Here is an 18,210-nt window from a genome sequence, read left to right as displayed (position 1 = left end):
TTCATACCACTGTAGTTGTTGATTTACTTTACATTGATTTGCCAACCTTCAACAAAATTAAAAAAACAGCTGGGATAGGCACCAGCACCACCCTCGACCCTCGTGAGGATAAGCGGTAGAAAATGAATGAATGCTGACGCCAACAACCAGCGATTTATAAAGGAAAATCTCTAACATTATCAGGGGTGCCCATACTTTTTCATACCACTGTAGTTGTTGATTTACTTTATATTTACATTGATTTGCCAACCTTCAACAAAATTACAAAAACAACTGGGATAGGCTCCAGCACCCCCTGCAAACCTCGTGAGGATAAGCGGTAGAAAATGAATGAATGCTGACGCCAACAACCAGCGATTTATAAAGGAAAATCTCTAACATTATCAGGGGTGCCCATACTTTTTCATACCACTGTAGTTGTTGATTTACTTTATATTTACATTGATTTGCCAACCTTCAACAAAATTACAAAAACAGCTGGGATAGGCTCCAGCACCACCCTCGACCCTTGTGAGGAAAAGCGGTAGAAAATGAATGAAAGGATGACTTAAATTACATACCGTAAACACCACCGTTGATTAGCTTTTTAGCCAGATAGCATATTACACAGCAGGGGTTCGAAAACCTTTCCGCTAATAGAGACATGAAAGCCAAATATTTAAAAAGTATTTCTTTGAGATCCATGTAATACATCTTGACACTGAATACATTGTTAGACAAGACCAACAATTTCAGAGTATAATAAAGTCTGTTTTATGTTTTTTCCGCATTCGCAAGGTCATTTTCACTCATATGGCTTGCGAACCATAGGTTCCTGACCCCTGTGTTAAAGAATGAAATACAGCACTGTGAAAACAGAGAGCCATTGTCGCAATGAGCCATCCCCATACTTCCTTTATGTCACTTACTGCTTGTCTCGTCGCCAATTATAAATTCATTACTTCTGGCTAAACTCTTTTATATTAGGCTCCTCTGTGAGCCAGCCATATGCCACGGCCTTCCCATTTCATAGCTACTATTGTCTGTCTCCTTGGAGTAAATTAGATCCGTTTACACGCTGCCCTTGGTTCGACTGAGCCAGATCCTTCTGAATGTCTTTAACTATTACATTGAATACCGTGCAGTTTCCTGCGAGCTAACCTGCCGCTAATCCCTCCCGGCCGCATGAACTGGCAACCACTAAACCTCAGCATAAACTCAAAAACACTGAAGGTAGTGTACACAACCGACGTGCGGTTTGATTTCTTTTGAGAAACCCGCAAGGACGTGTTCTCATGTTACTGTGTCAACAACTCAGATAGGGCATACTCACACTCTTTCATCATGCCGATGTCAATGCAGCGCTTGAGGCGACAGGCCTGGCAGTGACGGCGGTTGTCTTTGGTGATGGTACAGCTTCCGTTGAACGGGCAGGTGAAGGAGGCTTTACGCTTCATACTGCGCCTGTAGGAGTCAAACAGAAAACAAGACATGTTCAATTAAAACCATGATAATGATTAGAGCATTTTGTGTATATAATTTCTATATATATATATATAATGTCTTCTTGTGACAAGACTCCAATTCACTACTTCCTGACTCAGCACTCGAGGTAGCATGGGAACTGTAGTTCCTTTAACCATAAATTACCTGCATCATTGTTGAAGTCCAAAATTATCAAAGAAGAGTGACTTGTAGTCCAGAATTTAAAGTATTTACCATATTTTCCGGACTATAAGTCACACATTTTTTCATAGGTTGGCTGTTTCTGTGACTTATACTCCAGAGCGACTTATTAATGAAAAAAACTGTTACATAAACACTGGACACTTTTTCTGTTTATTTTTATTTTTTGTGTAGCTGTACCATTATGTTAGCATATCTTACACCTATTCAGCCTGTTTTCTATTCTTTTATTAATGTTAGAATTTGCCTTCCAAGAGGACGTAATGTCTGGTTTGGTCATAAATTAAATTACCCGCAAAAAATACAACTTATGTATGTTTTTTTTTCTACCAAATTATGCATTTTTGGCCTTGTGCGACTTATACTCCGGAGCGACTTATAGTCCAGAAAATATGGTATTTGAGGATTTGAGCGGTAATAATGTTGCTATTACAACATTGGTTCTGTTTCTGCTGTGTTGTGCATTAGAAGAGAGCTACTTTTTCATGCATTCCAGATCATTATATAGTACATAAATGTACTGGTTAAATATGAGATTTCACGTTTTCTGCAATTATCACCTTTGCAAATTAGGTAAATAAATAAATGATGATAGATGATCACACCGACCTGAAGAAGCCCTTGCAGCCCTCACAGGTCATGGCGTTGAAATGGAAGCCGGTGGCCTTATCGCCACACACCCCACAGATCCGGGGGGCATTGCGGTCGAACTCATCTGGTCCTGCCACCGACGTAGTAACCGTCATGGGCTCCATCACTGTGGAAACCAAAGGAGAAAAAAAGAAAAACTGTTCAGAGCCGTTCATTGTTGATCTCTTGTCGTTCCTCTCTTCTTTACAAACAAAATAATAAAAGCTTGTATCCCTCCGTATTGGACACCCACTAACCTCTCAATGTGTGTTTTGGTAGGAGGAAATCTAAGAATGTGGCTGGTCAAATGCGCCTGGGTTGGTGTCCTCTTATAAAAAAAAAAAAAAAAACAGGTGCTGGGCTATTAGCATATTTAGCATGAGGCAGTTTCTCACTAACACAAGCTGCTATTTCCTGAATGAGTCAGCAGGTGATAGGTATAAACACAAACAGCACCTTTTTTAAAACATGTAAAAATGATGTCCAATCCATCCATCCATTTTCTATACTACTATATATTGCCTAAATATACATATAAAGATACTGTGAGGGTGAAAAACAATTACCATATACGTAACTGAAATAATCCTCACACATTGACAACATAAATAATTTGCACCCGTGAAAGAAGGAAGAGTCATGTAAGGGGAAGACGGCCGAACGAGGGCAAAAAAAAAAGAGAGGAGGGGGATTCACGCAAGGAACTTGGCGTGCAAAGCGAGCTAAGTGATCACATGGCTGCGAGGATACAGCAGACATGCATCAGAGTCTCCGCTGATGCATGTCAAACCAGGACAAAGACACATAAGAATGGAATGGAGGAAAACAAAATGGCCGAGCAACGTGAACAAACAATCAGGCCAATGCATTAGCTTTTATTACCTGGACAGTTCATGGAAAAAAACCTTGTTCAATTACCAGCTATTTGCTGGTGTTGACCTGGGCTTCCAAACTTTTATTCATCCAAGGCCATAAATATTTCCTCTTGTTCTGGCACAAAATACTTCTTTCTGCAAGAGCGTCCTATTTTAATTGAATCTAGCTAATACACACCTATACATATGTATGTACATTATAGTGGACTGGATAACAATGGGCAGTAACTTATTGCGATCAATGTTAAAATTGTGTTAGTCATGACCCCACATAGTGTAAATACAACACACTGCAGCAAGTGATGGGTACACCCTGGCCAGCCAATCACAGGGCACATATAGACAAACAACCATTCACACTCACATTCATACCTATGGACAATTTGGAGTCGCCAATTAACCTAGCATGTTTTTGGAATGTGGGAGGAAACCGGAGAAAACCACGCATACATGGGGAGAACATGCAAACTCCACACAGAGATGACCGAGGGCGGAATTGAACTCGGATCTCCTAGCTGTGAGGCCTGTGTGCTAACCACTAGCTTGACTTGCGTGCTATTAAAGAAAATAAAAAATGAATGAATTAAAGAAGGGCAGCACGGCGGACGAGTGGTTAGCGTGCAAACCTCACAGCTAGGAGACCAGGGTTCAATTCCACTCTCGGCAATCTCTGTGTGGAGTTTGCATGTTCTCCCCCGTGCATGCGTGGGTTTTCTCCGGGTACTCCGGTTTCCTCCCACATTCCAAAAACATGCTAGGTTAATTGGTAACTCCAAATTGTCCATAGGTATGAATGTGAGAGTGAATGGTTGTTTGTCTGTATGTGCCCTGTGATTGGCTGGCGACCAGTCCAAGACAGTTGGGATAGGCTCCAGCACCCCTGCAACCCTCGTGAGGAAAAAGCGGTTGAAAATTAATGAATGAATGAATTAAAGAAAAAGAAAACATTAGGTAATAATATCAAGGTTCTACAAAATGATAGTGAAAGTTATGCCTGCCTCTGTTATAGGGTTATATCCCACCAGGGAGACCGCAACTCCGATGATCTATCAATCAATGGTATGGAATCAATGGAAACGTTTTCCAATTGCATAATTTAGGCATATTAATCCAATTCTTTATAAAAAGTCAAAGAAAATGAAAAAAAGTGTTTGAAAAAGCTGGTTTCAACCTAATATTCCACGCAGAATCCTTGTGAAGGGAGCCTGTTTCTTGTCACTGTTTGCTTTTCCCCTTTCTATTTCTCTCCAACCAAACACTCCTCTATGCCCCTTCGAGCTTTCAATCTGTCTGCTGTTCCAGCTATCGTAAATTTGACGTTCCGACCCACGAGCAGACTCTGAAGCGAAGGCTGCAGAACCAACAACAACAACAACAACAACCCACCTCTCTTTGGACATACGGTCTTTAATGGAACGCAGGAAGCATGTGTTCAATCTGGTCTTTTTTTTTTTGTCTCACACTGTGTACTGCGCTTCAGTCTTTATACAATGCTTTTGGGGATTTTCTGCAACCAATAATCAACTTAAAGGGTGAAATCCAAATCCAACAGATGGAGCACCGGAGAAAAAAAGCATGCAAAGTGTGGTGGTTAGGACCACCCTCACACTAAGTCAGACAGATATGCTTCGGATTGTTCGTCCTTCTGCATTCTACAGAATACCATTCTTTGTCATTTTGTTAAAAGTTGGCAAATCAATGTATTGACTACTTGCACAAGTACCATCAACAACTACAGTGGTATGAAAAAGTTTGGGCACCCCTGATAATGTTAGAGGTTTTCCTTTATAAATCGCTGGTTGTTGGCGTCAGCATTCATTCATTCATTCATTGACTTTGACCGAGAGGCGGGGTACACCCTGGACTGGTGGCCAGCCAATCACAGGGCACATATAGACAAACAACCATTCACACTCACATTCATACCTATGGACAATTTGGAGTCGCCAATTAATCTAGCATGTTTTTGGAATGTGGGAGGAAACCGGAGTACCCGGAGAAAACCCAAAAAGATGACCGAGGGTGGAATTGAACCCTGGTCTCCTAGCTGTGAGGTCTGCATACTAACCACTCGACCGCCGTGCAGCCTAGTACAATACATTCATTCATTCATTTTCTACCGCTTTTCCTCACGAGGGTCGCGGGGGTGCTGGAGCCTATCCCAGCTGTCTTCAGGCAAGAGGCGGGGTACACCCTGGTCTGGTCGCCAGCCAATCACAGGGCACATATAGACAAACAACCATTCACACTCACATTCATACCTATGGACAATTTGGAGTCGCCAATTAACCTAGCATGGTTTTGGAATGTGGGAAGAAACCGGAGTACCCGGAGAAAACCCATGCATGCCTGAGGTTGGAATCAAACTCTGGTCTCCTAGCTGTGTGGCCTGCGCACTAACCACCAGATGTTGGGGTCATCAATTTCAGTGAAATATATCATATAGCAGACAAACACAGTGATAGATGATAAGTGATTATAGGATTTACAGAAAGTGTGCAATAATTATTTAAACAAAAAGTAGGCAGGTGCATAAATCTGGGCACCCCAACAAAAAAGTGACATCAATATTTAGTAGATCCTCCTTTTGCAGAAATAAATAGTTGCATAGTGCATAGTCTACAAAAAAAGTCAACAGTAAACAGTTGGTGGCTGTGGGCAATCCACTGATTCCACAGGATGGCAGTAGCTGCATTTGAAGTATCATATGTAATCAAGGGGTGAGATTAAAAGTGACAATTCTTAATAATATGAGATAAGTTATTACAACAGCTCTCTCATCACATTCAGTGGTGTCCTGATTCAATATGAATGGCTACCAAATTTAGCACAATAAAACAAAGCAGTTGAAATCAATGGATGGGTTTGTTGCAACCGTCTTTTACAGCTTAGCAGCAGAGTCAAGGCCCGTGACTGTATACAGCTTAGTATAGGAGGGCAATGGAATCCATAGTGAAGTAGGGCCTATAGGCAACGCGACGGGGGAGCATGGCCTCCTTTTTACTACCAGCTGCCTCACAGAGGGCCTCACTAACAGCCCGCCGCGATATTCTCTAAGCCAGCCACGCTTTGGCTTAGCACGCATACTCCCAACGGTCACTTATGAAGATTCTCATGACTGTAATCTTTTGACATTGTTAAGAACATGTATTCTTTTAGATGCAGATCTTACAAAAAACACACTGTGGCATATACAGTAAAATTAAAGTGGGCCCTCTCTCTGCATGTAATATAAAATGTTTGTAGTGATGAAGGCTTCACTAGAATGATCCGCACCTTTTAATGAAGGTTAAACGCCTCAAGGACTCTTTAGGACACATTTTACAAAGCTGATGGAGAGAAAATATGAAGAGGCTTTTAAGGAAGAACAGCTCATGTATGGACACATTTATAGTAATACACAAATGTTAGAGCAAATCCAGTTACTGGGTTTACTAATTTGTATTTGTTTATGTTCCTTAAACAATAACATTTCTCAATTTTTGTAATCCAATTGTAACATGCAATTGTCCTATGCAATCCTACCTACAGCACAATCGGTGTTCCCAGCGTCAGTCATTAGCTCCCATAAGTGAGACTATGACAAGTGAAACACTGTCAATTCAGTCACTACTACTAGTACAGTCATTACTGCAAAGGGTTAGCGACTAATCAATTATTTTTCATTTCACGGACAAGGGGGTTACGGCTAATTCGATTAAAATTCCATCTATTTGGTGATAATATTCCAGTGTGTTCCGTGGCCTCGCTCTGTTGTGCTACCTCTCTCTCTCCTTGGCAGTCCACAACACAAGTTTTGAACTTTTGGACCTTGTTTTCCAAGTAGAGGATGAAAACGAACAGGCGGTCAGACTGTTGGCAGGTCGACAAGGAGAGGGGGAGGGAGTTGCAGTTGTGAGGATAAAAAAAATCAAAATTAAGAAAACAGACACAAAGTGGCTTGTGAATAAAGTGAATGAAGAAATGAGATAGTAAAGAGGAAAAGAGAGAATGAAGGGAAGGTTAGCGTAGCAGAAAGAATTGAAATGATGGGGAGTTAAAGCATGAAAAGGAACAACAAAGACTCCTATGAGTTGCGGTGAAAATGCATTGGAAGGCATGTTAGCCTATATTTAACACAGATATCCTGAAAGTTACATCATCATTAGACAAATGTTCAATAACGTTTGGACAATTAATTGCTATGTCTCCACCTGTGCTAGAGCACATTGGGCAGTGTGAGAAATTTCAAGTAAATCTTCAATTTAATGGGCATCAAAGAAAGGCAAGGCTTTATTAATCATTAAAGTGGGTGGATATTGGAGCAACTTAAATATACAACAGATACAAATATAGAGTAATAGAATAATGACAGCTTCTATATAAAGTCAATGATAGAAATTATCTACCGGCTAATCTTGCACCATCATTGTCCAATCCTCTTATGCCTTTTTCTACCTGAAGCTATGAGTTATGGTGAAAATGCATTGGAAGGCATGTTAGCATATATGTAACACAGATATCCTGAAAGTTACATCATCAACAAATGTTCAATAACGTTTGGACAATTAATTGCTATGTCTCCACCTGTGCTAGAGCACATTGGGCAGTGTAAGCAGCAACATAAATATACAACAGACACAAATACAGAATAATGACAGCTTCTATATAAAGTCAATGATAGCAATTATATCACGGCTAATCATTGTCCAATCCTCTTATGCCTTCTTCTATGTGAAGTTTGCAAATGTGGTGTCCCAAAACTGGCGTGTTGCTATGTTTGTGTTTACATGGAATAAGGCCAAAGGGCCAACAATGAAGGTGAATTATTAACCTGATAGGCAGGCTTAGCTGGGTGAGAACAAACTACACCAATCCAGCACCGGCCGTAACTAGATAAGCGAGCGCGTAAAATACGCATGAGTGGACCGAGACAAGGGGACAAGATACATCAGTAAATAAGTAGCAAAATAAAATGAAAAGGGTGGTAAGGAAAGAATTGGAAAAGGAGTGATTGATTGAGCGCACACACACACACACACAACCACACAAGCTAACATCTGCTAACTTCCATTCACGCTCCTTAAGAGGAGATTCAGCCAACGAATGTTCCTTCTCCTCACGATGACAGCATTTCATCGCCCAACCCGAGAATAGACCTAATAAAACCTAAAAGAAAGACAACTTGTATATTGCTTATGCTGTTTTGGCCCAGTGAATTTTTATGCATAGCCAACAGAGGATGCAGTGTCAGCTAAACTGGAAGGGGAAAAAAACTTCCACTCAGCCCAACAACAAAACAGAAAACACTGCCTTCTGGGGCCAATAAAGCAGGAGGAACAATAACATGGCTATTTATCAAACACCTGCTCTAGTACATGTAGGTCATTCAAAAAAGGTTCGCTCATAACACCATTTTGTTTCCTTATTGTTGGGTTGTTTTCCAATAAGTGTTCTTGTTTGTTATGTAGCATATTCTCATGTTCACACTTGACCAAACAATCTAAGAATTTGCACTAAAGCATGGGTTTTCTCCGGGTACTCCGGTTTCCTCCCACATTCCAAAAACATGCTAGGTTAATTGGCGACTCCAAATTGTCCGTAGGTATGAATGTGAGTGTGAATGGTTGTTTTTCTATATTTGCCCTGCGATTGGCTGGCAACCACACACAGGGTGTACCCCGCCTCTCCCCCAAAGACATTGACCCTATCATATGAATGGATATATATATGCTATATAGACACATATATAATATATTCATTCATTCATTTTCTACTGCTTATGCAAGGGTCGCGGGGGTGCTGGAGCCTATCCCAGCTGTCTTTGGGCAAGAGGCAGGGGTACACCCTGGACTGGTGGCCAGCCAATCACAGGGCACATATAGACAAACAACCATTCACACTCATATTCATACCTATGGAAAATTTGGATTCGTCAATTAACCTAGCATGTTTTTGGAATGTGGGAGGAAACCGGAGTACCCGGAGAAAACCCACGCATGCACAAGGAGAACATGCAAACTCCACACAGAGATGGCCGAGGGTGGAATCGAACTCGGGTCCCCTAGCTGTGAGGCCTGCACGCTAACCACTTCTTCCCCGTGCAGCTAGTTAGGACTTTTTTATCTATAATTCATACATTTTCTATACTGCTTATCCTCACAAGGATCGCAGGGGGTGCTGGAGCCTATGCCAGTCTTCAGGCGAGAGGCGAGGTACACCCTGGACTGGTGGCCAGCCAATCACAGGGCACATATAGTCAAACAACCATTCACACTCACATTCATACCTATGGACAATTTGGAGTCGCCAATTAACCTAGCATGTTTTTGGAATGTGGGAGGAAACCGGAGTACCCGGTGGAATTGAACTCAGGTCTCCTAGCTGTGAGGCCTGCGCACTAACCACTCGTCCTCCGTGCAGCGCATATAGCATTTATTTGAGCATATTTTGAGCAGAATTAATCAGCCCTGTTGGCATTTGCGTATGTGTGACCAGGACTTTTGTGGACTACAAGAGTAGGGCGAGGCGATATGGACCAAAACTCATATATATGTTGAATATCGATAAACGATATATATATCCCGATAAGTGAGTCTAGACAAAATTTAAGTAAAATATGCATTTTATTAACATACATACTAACATAACATGAGGATGTCCATCCATGCATTCATTTTCTATGCTGCTCATTCGGACTTGCAGCTTTGAATGGTGTTAGCATTGGTTACATATTGTAATTCCATGAATACCTTGTATCACAGCTCCTCTTTCCCACACACATTTTTTCCTCTCACTGCCAAAGTTCTATTCCATTTTTTTTTCCCTTTGAGGAAACTTGGATCTAAATCTGTTTGTGCACTTACGGACTGTCTTGCTGTCTCTACTTATTCTTCTTTGGTCCTCAATTATAGACCGCGTTGTGGTCACTTCATGTTGCGATGCATTGTTCGCATTGCAATAGTAATTAGAGGGAGTCATACAGTTAGACTCGGCTATTGACTATATGCTACAAATGCATGGATGTAAACCGCCAAGCTAGTATGTGACATGTTGTGTTTATTAAACCACATCGACGGCCTCAAGCGTTTATAGTGGTGTTGATGTTGAATGCGGTTTTGAAGTTTGTTTTAACATTTGTTAGTTGACACTAAAAAGTAACAACATTCAGCAATCAGTATCTTCTACAAATCTATACAGTTGCAGTAAGTCAGGGGTCTCAAACACGCAGTCCGCAGGACACTAGTTTGAGGCCCCCGCCTTGATATGAAAGTTTAATGTTAGTGCGGCCCGCGCAAGTTTGATATGGATGCTGTATGGTATCATGTACCCAGAAAAAATTATTACGTTTGATTAATGTTCATGTTAAAGGTTAAATAACTGTTAATAGTTATCCTACCTAGCCGTGTGGAAGTGGTAAGTTTTTGGCTATTTAAGTTTAAAGGAAATAACTTGAAGGCTACCGTTTAGGTCGCTAGCTCTCTAGTTTGCGAGTTAGCATGTCTCTCAAGACCCTGCAGTTGCGCAATATGTTGTAAATAAAAAATATATAAATGTGACTATAGTCGTGTTTTGTCATGTCTACAGGGCTCTAATAATGCTTTGTTAATTTTAATCTGAAAAAAATAATGTCTACCCACCAACTATATGTGGTTTCTTAATTTTTAATTATTTGCCATTTTATTATTATTATTATATTTATTTATTTATTACTGATTGATTGATTTTCTTTATTCTTGATTTGTTTATTTATTTTTCATCTTATTTTGTGCAGAAAAATAAAAATTAAGATATTTGAGAACAGTGGAATGTTTTATCAGAGCTTTTATTGTAGAAAATCAGAACCAAAGCACTGAAAAAGTTTGTATATTTTTCTGTTTTTTTTCTGAGTTCAGGCTTCGCTACATGTCTTAAAAACGTGGGAGCGGTTATTGTTTAAAAAACCTGCTGTTGTGAGTGAATGTTATCAGGGTAGCTAACAGTAATGTTCCTGTCCCACCTGTTACGTTTTTGTACATGATTTGTGGTCTATTACAATGGATAGGATGAAGTCCACAATAGCACTTCCTGGAGACAACTCATTAGCATTAAAGCTACAGACACACAAAATGGAGTGTTTTCCAAACTGTCAAAATTTCAGTTCATCAATTCTCAATTGTAGGGGGCGGCACGGCGGACAAGTGGTTAGCGCGCAGACCTCACAGCTAGGAGACCAGGGTTCAATTCCACCCTCGGCCATCTCTGTGTGGAGTATGCATGTTCTCTCTGTGTATGCGTGGGTTTTCTCCGGGTACTCCGGTTTCCTCCCACATTCCAAAAAACATGCTAGGTTAATTGGCGACTCCAAATTGTCCATAGGTATGAATGTGAGTGTGAATGGTTGTTTGTCTATATGTGCCCTGTGATTGGCTGGCCACCAGTCCAGGGTGTAACACACTTCAAATACAATTTTGGAATGTGGGTGTGATGGCTTCAGCAGAGCGTTTGCAAATTCCGATGATGTTATGTGGTTCCTTTTCTTTTCTGTTTTTGTTTTTCTCTAATTCCACGGTCTTAGTTTAAGCCACACAAACAGATACTACTACTGGAAAGTGTTGGTGGATTGTGTGACATCTTCTTTCAAGAATATGGAGGAACATGTCAGGGCAAAATAAATAATTTAGAGAAGCCTGACCACAAAAAAAACTCAACATAGTTCTATGTCCTGATTTTAATTATTCCATTATCCCCCCCCCCCAGTCTTCTTTCTGGCCCGGTATTATTCCGATTTTATTCCTGCTGATTTGTCCTTGAATCTTACATGGATTAATGTAAATATGAGACAACATTAAGTAGCGCTCACTGTCATCATAATTGATGGTTCAACATTTTGAATAATTACCATGAAGTTGTGGGAACTAGCTAGCGATGGGATGTTGCGCAACATTCACACAGGCCTCACCCAAGCATGGAAACAGGCATTCAGAGAGCGATTTAGTTTAAAATCATAAGCACCCCAGCCAAAGCCACACAGCAATTTCTGTCCAGTTTTGTTTTTTTAAGGTTTGACAGATTTGTGTTTTTGTTTCTTTTTATGGACATTTTTTTTGAAAGTTTTAATGGACAACACCAAATTCCCAGCGGAATACTCTTTAAAGGCAGGGGTCTCAAACACGCGGCCCACGGGCCAAATGTGGCCCGCAGGACACTAGTTTGAGGCCCCCACCTTGATATGAAAGTTTAATGTTAGTGCGGCCCGCGCAAGTTTGATATGGATGCTGTATGGTATCATGTACCCAGAAAAAATTTGTACGTTTGATTAATGTTCATGTTAAAGGTTAAATAACTGTTAATAGTTATCCTCCCTATCCATGTGGAAGTGGTGAGTTTTTGGCTATTTAAGTTTAAAGGAAATAACTTGAAGGCTACCGTTTAGGTCGCTAGCTCTCTAGTTTGCGAGTTAGCATGTGTCTCAAGACCCTGCAGTTGCGCAATATGTTGTAAATAAAAAAAGAGTATAAATGTGACTATAGTCGTGTTTTGTCATGTCTACAGGGCTCTAATAATGCTTTGTTCATTTTAATCTGAAAAAAATAATTTATCTACCCACCAACTATATGTGGTTTCTTAAGTTTTTATTATTTGCCGTTTTATTGTTATTATTATATTTATTTATTTATTACTGATTGATTTTCTTTATTCTTGATTTGTTTATTTATTTTTCATCTTATTTTGTGTAGAAAAATAAAAAGTAAGATATTTGAGAACAGTGGAATGTTTTATCAGAGCTTTTCTTGTAGAAAATCAAAACCAAAGCAAAGTTTATTCATTTTTTTGTTTTTAATAAATGCGTTTTTTTTTAAACCTGATGCGGCCCAGTCTCGCCCAGACCCTAGCTCCAGTGGCCCCCAAGTAAATTGAGTTTGAGACCCCTGCTTTAAGGGGTCTCTTAAATACATGCACACAAATCCAAATTTGCCATTGCCATTTAAAAATGATTATTAAAACATTATAAAATGTTGGTTAACTGTACAGATCTTCAATAAAATACTATATATTTTTTAAAGCTCTTTACTCTCACATTTTATTTAGTGTCAACTGAACTGTGTGTAGTGTGTAGTACATGTTTTGTGTAGTATACAGTCTTAACCGGTAGTCCTGTCTCCTTCATATGTATGGAGGCATTTGTTCTGTTGCATGGTTTATGCTAACGCCACAGCTCCCCACTATGAATATTTGTATTCTGCAACTTGAGGTAGTCAGATTATTTTTTTTGGGTTTGCTTTGTTTTGCTTTTGCATAATTCATTTCTGAAAACAGGTGTTGCTGCATGTTTCTAAATGATAAAAACGCTGTTTTGACGCTCATGTTGCTGTTGTTCAATGCTGCCAGGAGACATATGTTTTTAAACACATTAACATTAATGTGTTTTTTTCATGTTTTAGCATTCTATATTTCTGCCAATCCAATCCCCACATTTAATAACACAAGGGTGAGTGCTCTGTGTGTGTGTGTGTGTGTGTGTGGCAATTTAGGTGTTGCTGTTGTTGTTGTGCACAGGATGTGCTTGGGCTGGTAACTAGACAAGTACGACAGAGATGGAGGGATTGAGCATGAGTCATTTTCTCAGTAAGAGACTGTTGTTTTCCACTAAGTTATTTTCTCTTATTAATGGGTGCCAGGTAGTGGGGTGGGTGGTTTTGTTGTTAACATTTGGTCTAACTTTATAATGCGGAATAAGGTGGATAAATATATAACATTAGCAAAGCACTAGTCCCTATGAAACCCCTTTTTTTTCCTTTTATTGTGTATCAAATTACTTGGCAGAAGGATAAATGCATTTTTATGACAAGTTTTTACAAAAAACCCTCAAAAAAGTCCACTTTCAACTCGGTTATTGCAAAACTTTTGTTCATTCTGATTTGTAATCTTTGCTCCGGCCAAATTGGGGCCCTAAGTCGAATTTTGTACACAGAAATTACACACATTAATTACAGTATATACACAATAATTACTATAGAAAAGTAAGTCTTACTGTGGACACAACTGTAGGACTAGAACTGGAACATAGAACCAGAATAGTAGTTATGTGACTCCTCTGCAATGGCACCATGTCCCTGACTCAAATCCTGGTGGCAGACACCCTCTCTCTATTTAAAACCCAACTTTTTAATAACAACATTAATTGGCACATCCAAATTGTCCATAGTTATGAATGTGAGTGTGAATAATTGTTTGTCCGCGACATTAGTGAGGTTAAGCTGCATAGAAAATGGATGAATGGAGATTTTTATCACATTTACAGTAGTAAGAAAAGGCTTAGGCACCCCGATAATGTTCAAGATCACTGGTTGTTGGGATCAGCCATTTCAGGTAAATACACTACTGCTCAAAAGTTTGGGATCACTTGCAAATATCTTTGTTTTCCAAAGGAAAAAACAAATTTTCATGCATTTCACAAACATTTTTATCCATTTCACAAACAATTAAAATGAATCAGATGATTTTCCAAGAACAATCTACGTTTTTGCCTCTCTTTGTTTTCCAAAAAAAAAAAACATTTTCATGCATTTCGCAAAATTTTTTTCCCATTTCACAAACATTTTTATCCATTTCACAAACAATTAAAATGAATCAGATGATTTTCAAAGAATGATCTACGTTTTTGCATAGAGGCCAACTATCAACAACTGTCAGTCCTCTGCATCAATCTCTTGGTATGGCTGCTAATCCGAGTTCATAATTTTATAAGGCTAATAAATTATTGGAAAACCCATCTAAAAATCTAAACTAAAATCTCTTACCATGCTGTTAACTACTCCCATCAGAGAGCAGCACAAACTGGGTTTAACAAGGACAGAAAAACTATGCACATCTGTGGAAGAAGACAAATATCTGAGAGTGTGTAGTTTAATACAAAGACGCCTCACAGGTCGTCATCTGGTAGTTGTACTAAATAGTACCTGTCAAACACCAGTGTCAGTATCAAAAAATATCAAAAAAAAAAGTATCAAAAAAAAAGCGGCGACTTCAGGACTTCATGGCAGGATTGCAAAAAAAAAATATCTCAAACTGGCTAAAAGAATTTCCAAGTGATCCCAAATTTTTGAGCGGTAGTGTATATCATATAGTAGACGATCAACTGTTCAATCATTGTTGCATCTCAGTAGTTCATTGGCACCTGTCTAAATTAGAATCCTATCCCTAAGTGTTCAGCTATTGTTGAAGCTAGTGAGCTAGTGTTCATTTTTATACTGTTATATTGTATTTCAATTATTTTTTTATGCCATTGTCAAGCGTTAAAATTAAGGTTTTGATGCTTGAAGATGGAAGTGGTTTGTGTAATAAATTTTTTTTTTTTTTAAAAAGCAGCACGTATGTTTGGATTGGTGGGTGAACGGTGTTAGTGTATAGAGTTACACTCACATACTTGGCAGTCTAGACGTTTTAAGGAGCCCCCCCATATTACGCGGCTTGTGGGGCGGGCTGGGTGGGGGGGGACTATCCCGGATTGGATTGTAGGATTAATCTTTACTACTGCTCAACACAAGTACTGGCAGATGCATACCGAACCTTTCCGGTGCCAAATACCATGTAGAGGAAAATGATGAAGTCATGTTTCCATTCAGAATGACTTAAGCATTTACAATATATATGACTGACTTAAAAGTGCTGAAAAAAAATCAAAAACACAAAAAACACCTCCAAACACCTCCAAAACCAATGCTCAATTTATTCAGACACCCAGGGGGGATATTGCGTAATGTGTATTTGGTCCACTTTTGCAGAGACCAACCCATGTGCAATGAACCGTGACAACATGACAACTCTATTCTACATTCTATATTCTACATTTCTACCTCAAAGTTTATGTTGACTGTCAACTGACAACTTTTACTGCAGGCCTCCATGGATGCTTGGAGGAACATTTTGCTGAAAAACAAAAAAAAAACATGTATTTTATTTTCACTGTGCCTTAAAATTTAATAGTCTCGTCCCGGGCTCATTAACTACACCTTCAACTAAGTTCAGTGAAAAATCTTAACGTTTTTACGTAATCTTGCTGGCATGCAGAAGAAGAGTAATAAACCCAGACTGGCAAAAACACGACCACGTTTTGTGAGGGTGACAAAAATTTTCTTGTCAATTATTTTTTAATGATCCAGAAAAATCACACACTTGCAACAAATACACACACAGGTCATGTCACGTCAACACGGGAAAGCCAAGTATGATTCAAAGCTGCCAATCAAAAAAACATGGTCATTTTTTTTTTTACATCAGACTATGCTAAACATCTTAGAATGTAACCTGTGGGTGCTGTGTTCTTGACTTCTTCACTACTTTCCAGACCATCAGGCCTCTCCGGCTGAATAATATCACACAGGTAAACACAGTCTTTAGTGTTGTGGATCACTGACTATGCTTCCATGGACTAAAATAGTCGGATTTAAAAAAAAAATGTTTTTTTTATCCGTTTTTCACAGTCCCAGTTTATGCTAAGAGTCCACTGTGCTGGCGCCAGTTGGTTCCAGTTCACGCCAATGCAATTTGCTGTGGCGCCTAGTGTCACCAATAAGGTGCCTAGTGGCATGCAGTGGCTCAAACTGCCTCCCAATTGGCTCGTGGTGGCGGCAAAAATTGAGTTTGGCGGCAAGAAAATTTCAAAATGTTTAAAATCTTTGTTGCGCTACTTGCTTGATGCAAGTGTCCACCAAGTGGCACCAAATGTCACAAACAATCCACCTATTGGAATCCACTGGAATGTAATGGTGTGAGCCAAGTTGCGGCAATGATGCTAGGAGTCCACTGGGCCGGTGCCAGTTGGTGCCAGTTTGTGCCAATGCAATTTGCTGTGGCGCCTAGTGTCACCGATAAGGTGCCTGGTGGCGTGCAGTGGCTCAACCTGCTTCCCAACTGACTCGTGGTGGCGGCAAAACAAAAATGCAAAATGTTTAAAATCTTTGTTGCGCTAATTGCTTGATGCAAGTGTCCACCAAGTGGAACCAAATGTCACAAACAATCCACCTATTGGAATCCACTGGAATGTAATGGTGCGAGCCAAGTTGCGGAAATAATGCTAGGAGTCCACCGGGCCGGCGCCAGTTCGCACCAATGCAATTTGCAGTGGAGCCTAGTGTCACCAATAAGGTGCCAAGTGGCGTGCAGTGGCTCAACCTGCTTTTCCAACTGGCTCGTGGTGGTGGCAAAAAAATTTCAAAATGTTTAAAATCTTTGTTGCGCTAATTGCTTGATGCAAGTCTCCACCAAGTGGAACCAAATGTCACAAACAATCCACCTATTGGAATCCACTGGAATGTAATGGTGCGAGCCAAGTTGCGGAAATAATGCTAGGAGTCCACTGGGCCGGCGCCAGTTCACACCAATGCAATTTGCTGTGGCGCCTAGTGTCACCAATAAGGTGCCTAGTGGCGTGCAGTGGCTCAAACTTGCCTCCCAACTGGCTCGTAGGAGAAACTCCTGAGGAGAAAATTGACCATTTTTTGTCTTTGTGACATATCCAACATCTGAACAATTGTTTACTTCTATGAAACAACAAAAACAACACAGGAAAAATAAGATTTTGATGGCAAAATAACTAAATTTATTTTGAATCAGAACATCTCTTGATGAAAGATGTTTGCCTGTGTTAGAACTATTTGCACATGGAGTTTGTGGGCCAACTATTATAAACTAACATATAACCAACGTCACCCCTATCCTTCACAACCAGGCAAACTGTGCGCCGGTTTTGGACAACACTTAAAATACACAATCGCAGACATTATTTAATAGGAACAACACGGTAATCTCGATTACTGAATACCTGAAAAGTGCAGCATTTCACCAGTTTGTGTCAACTTTTCACACAGATGTTGCACAAAGTTGAAGTTGGCCAAAATTTGTCTCATATACATGAACCAAACATAGATACAAACAAGCACATGATGTTAATAGTTCAGGTTTTATTTTAAGGAGACCGACACCAGAGTGTGCTGCTTTATAAGGTCAAGAGACATACTGCAGAAGTGTGTAGAACAACGTGATAACATGCAAGTGCGAATAAGAAACACTGTGGCAA

At 39.8% G+C, this 18,210-nt stretch overlaps 1 protein-coding gene across 11 annotated transcripts in view; it reads right to left on the bottom strand.

Annotated features, from left to right (window-relative positions):
- The window catches only part of LOC131136561 (vitamin D3 receptor A), a 59,381-nt gene that overhangs the window by 20,669 nt on the left and 20,502 nt on the right, over window positions 1–18,210 (bottom strand). For 8 of the 11 annotated variants that reach the window (XM_058083549.1, XM_058083555.1, XM_058083548.1 and 5 more), the window contains 2 exons: window positions 2,275–2,422; window positions 1,313–1,443 (listed from right to left, as the gene is read on the bottom strand). In XM_058083549.1, the coding sequence (XP_057939532.1) occupies window positions 1,313–1,443; window positions 2,275–2,422 (279 nt within the window). Of the gene's footprint in view, window positions 1–1,312; window positions 1,444–2,274; window positions 2,423–6,695; window positions 8,731–15,988; window positions 16,062–18,210 lie in introns of those variants that run through there. The other 3 variants (XM_058083558.1, XM_058083553.1, XM_058083559.1) reach the window with 3 other exon arrangements.

The sequence above is a fragment of the Doryrhamphus excisus genome, chromosome 10 (assembly GCF_030265055.1).
Source record: "Doryrhamphus excisus isolate RoL2022-K1 chromosome 10, RoL_Dexc_1.0, whole genome shotgun sequence".
Classification (NCBI taxonomy): Eukaryota; Metazoa; Chordata; class Actinopteri; order Syngnathiformes; family Syngnathidae; genus Doryrhamphus; species Doryrhamphus excisus.
Note: the sequence above shows the minus strand (reverse complement) of the source record. Positions and strands in the feature narration are given on the sequence as shown.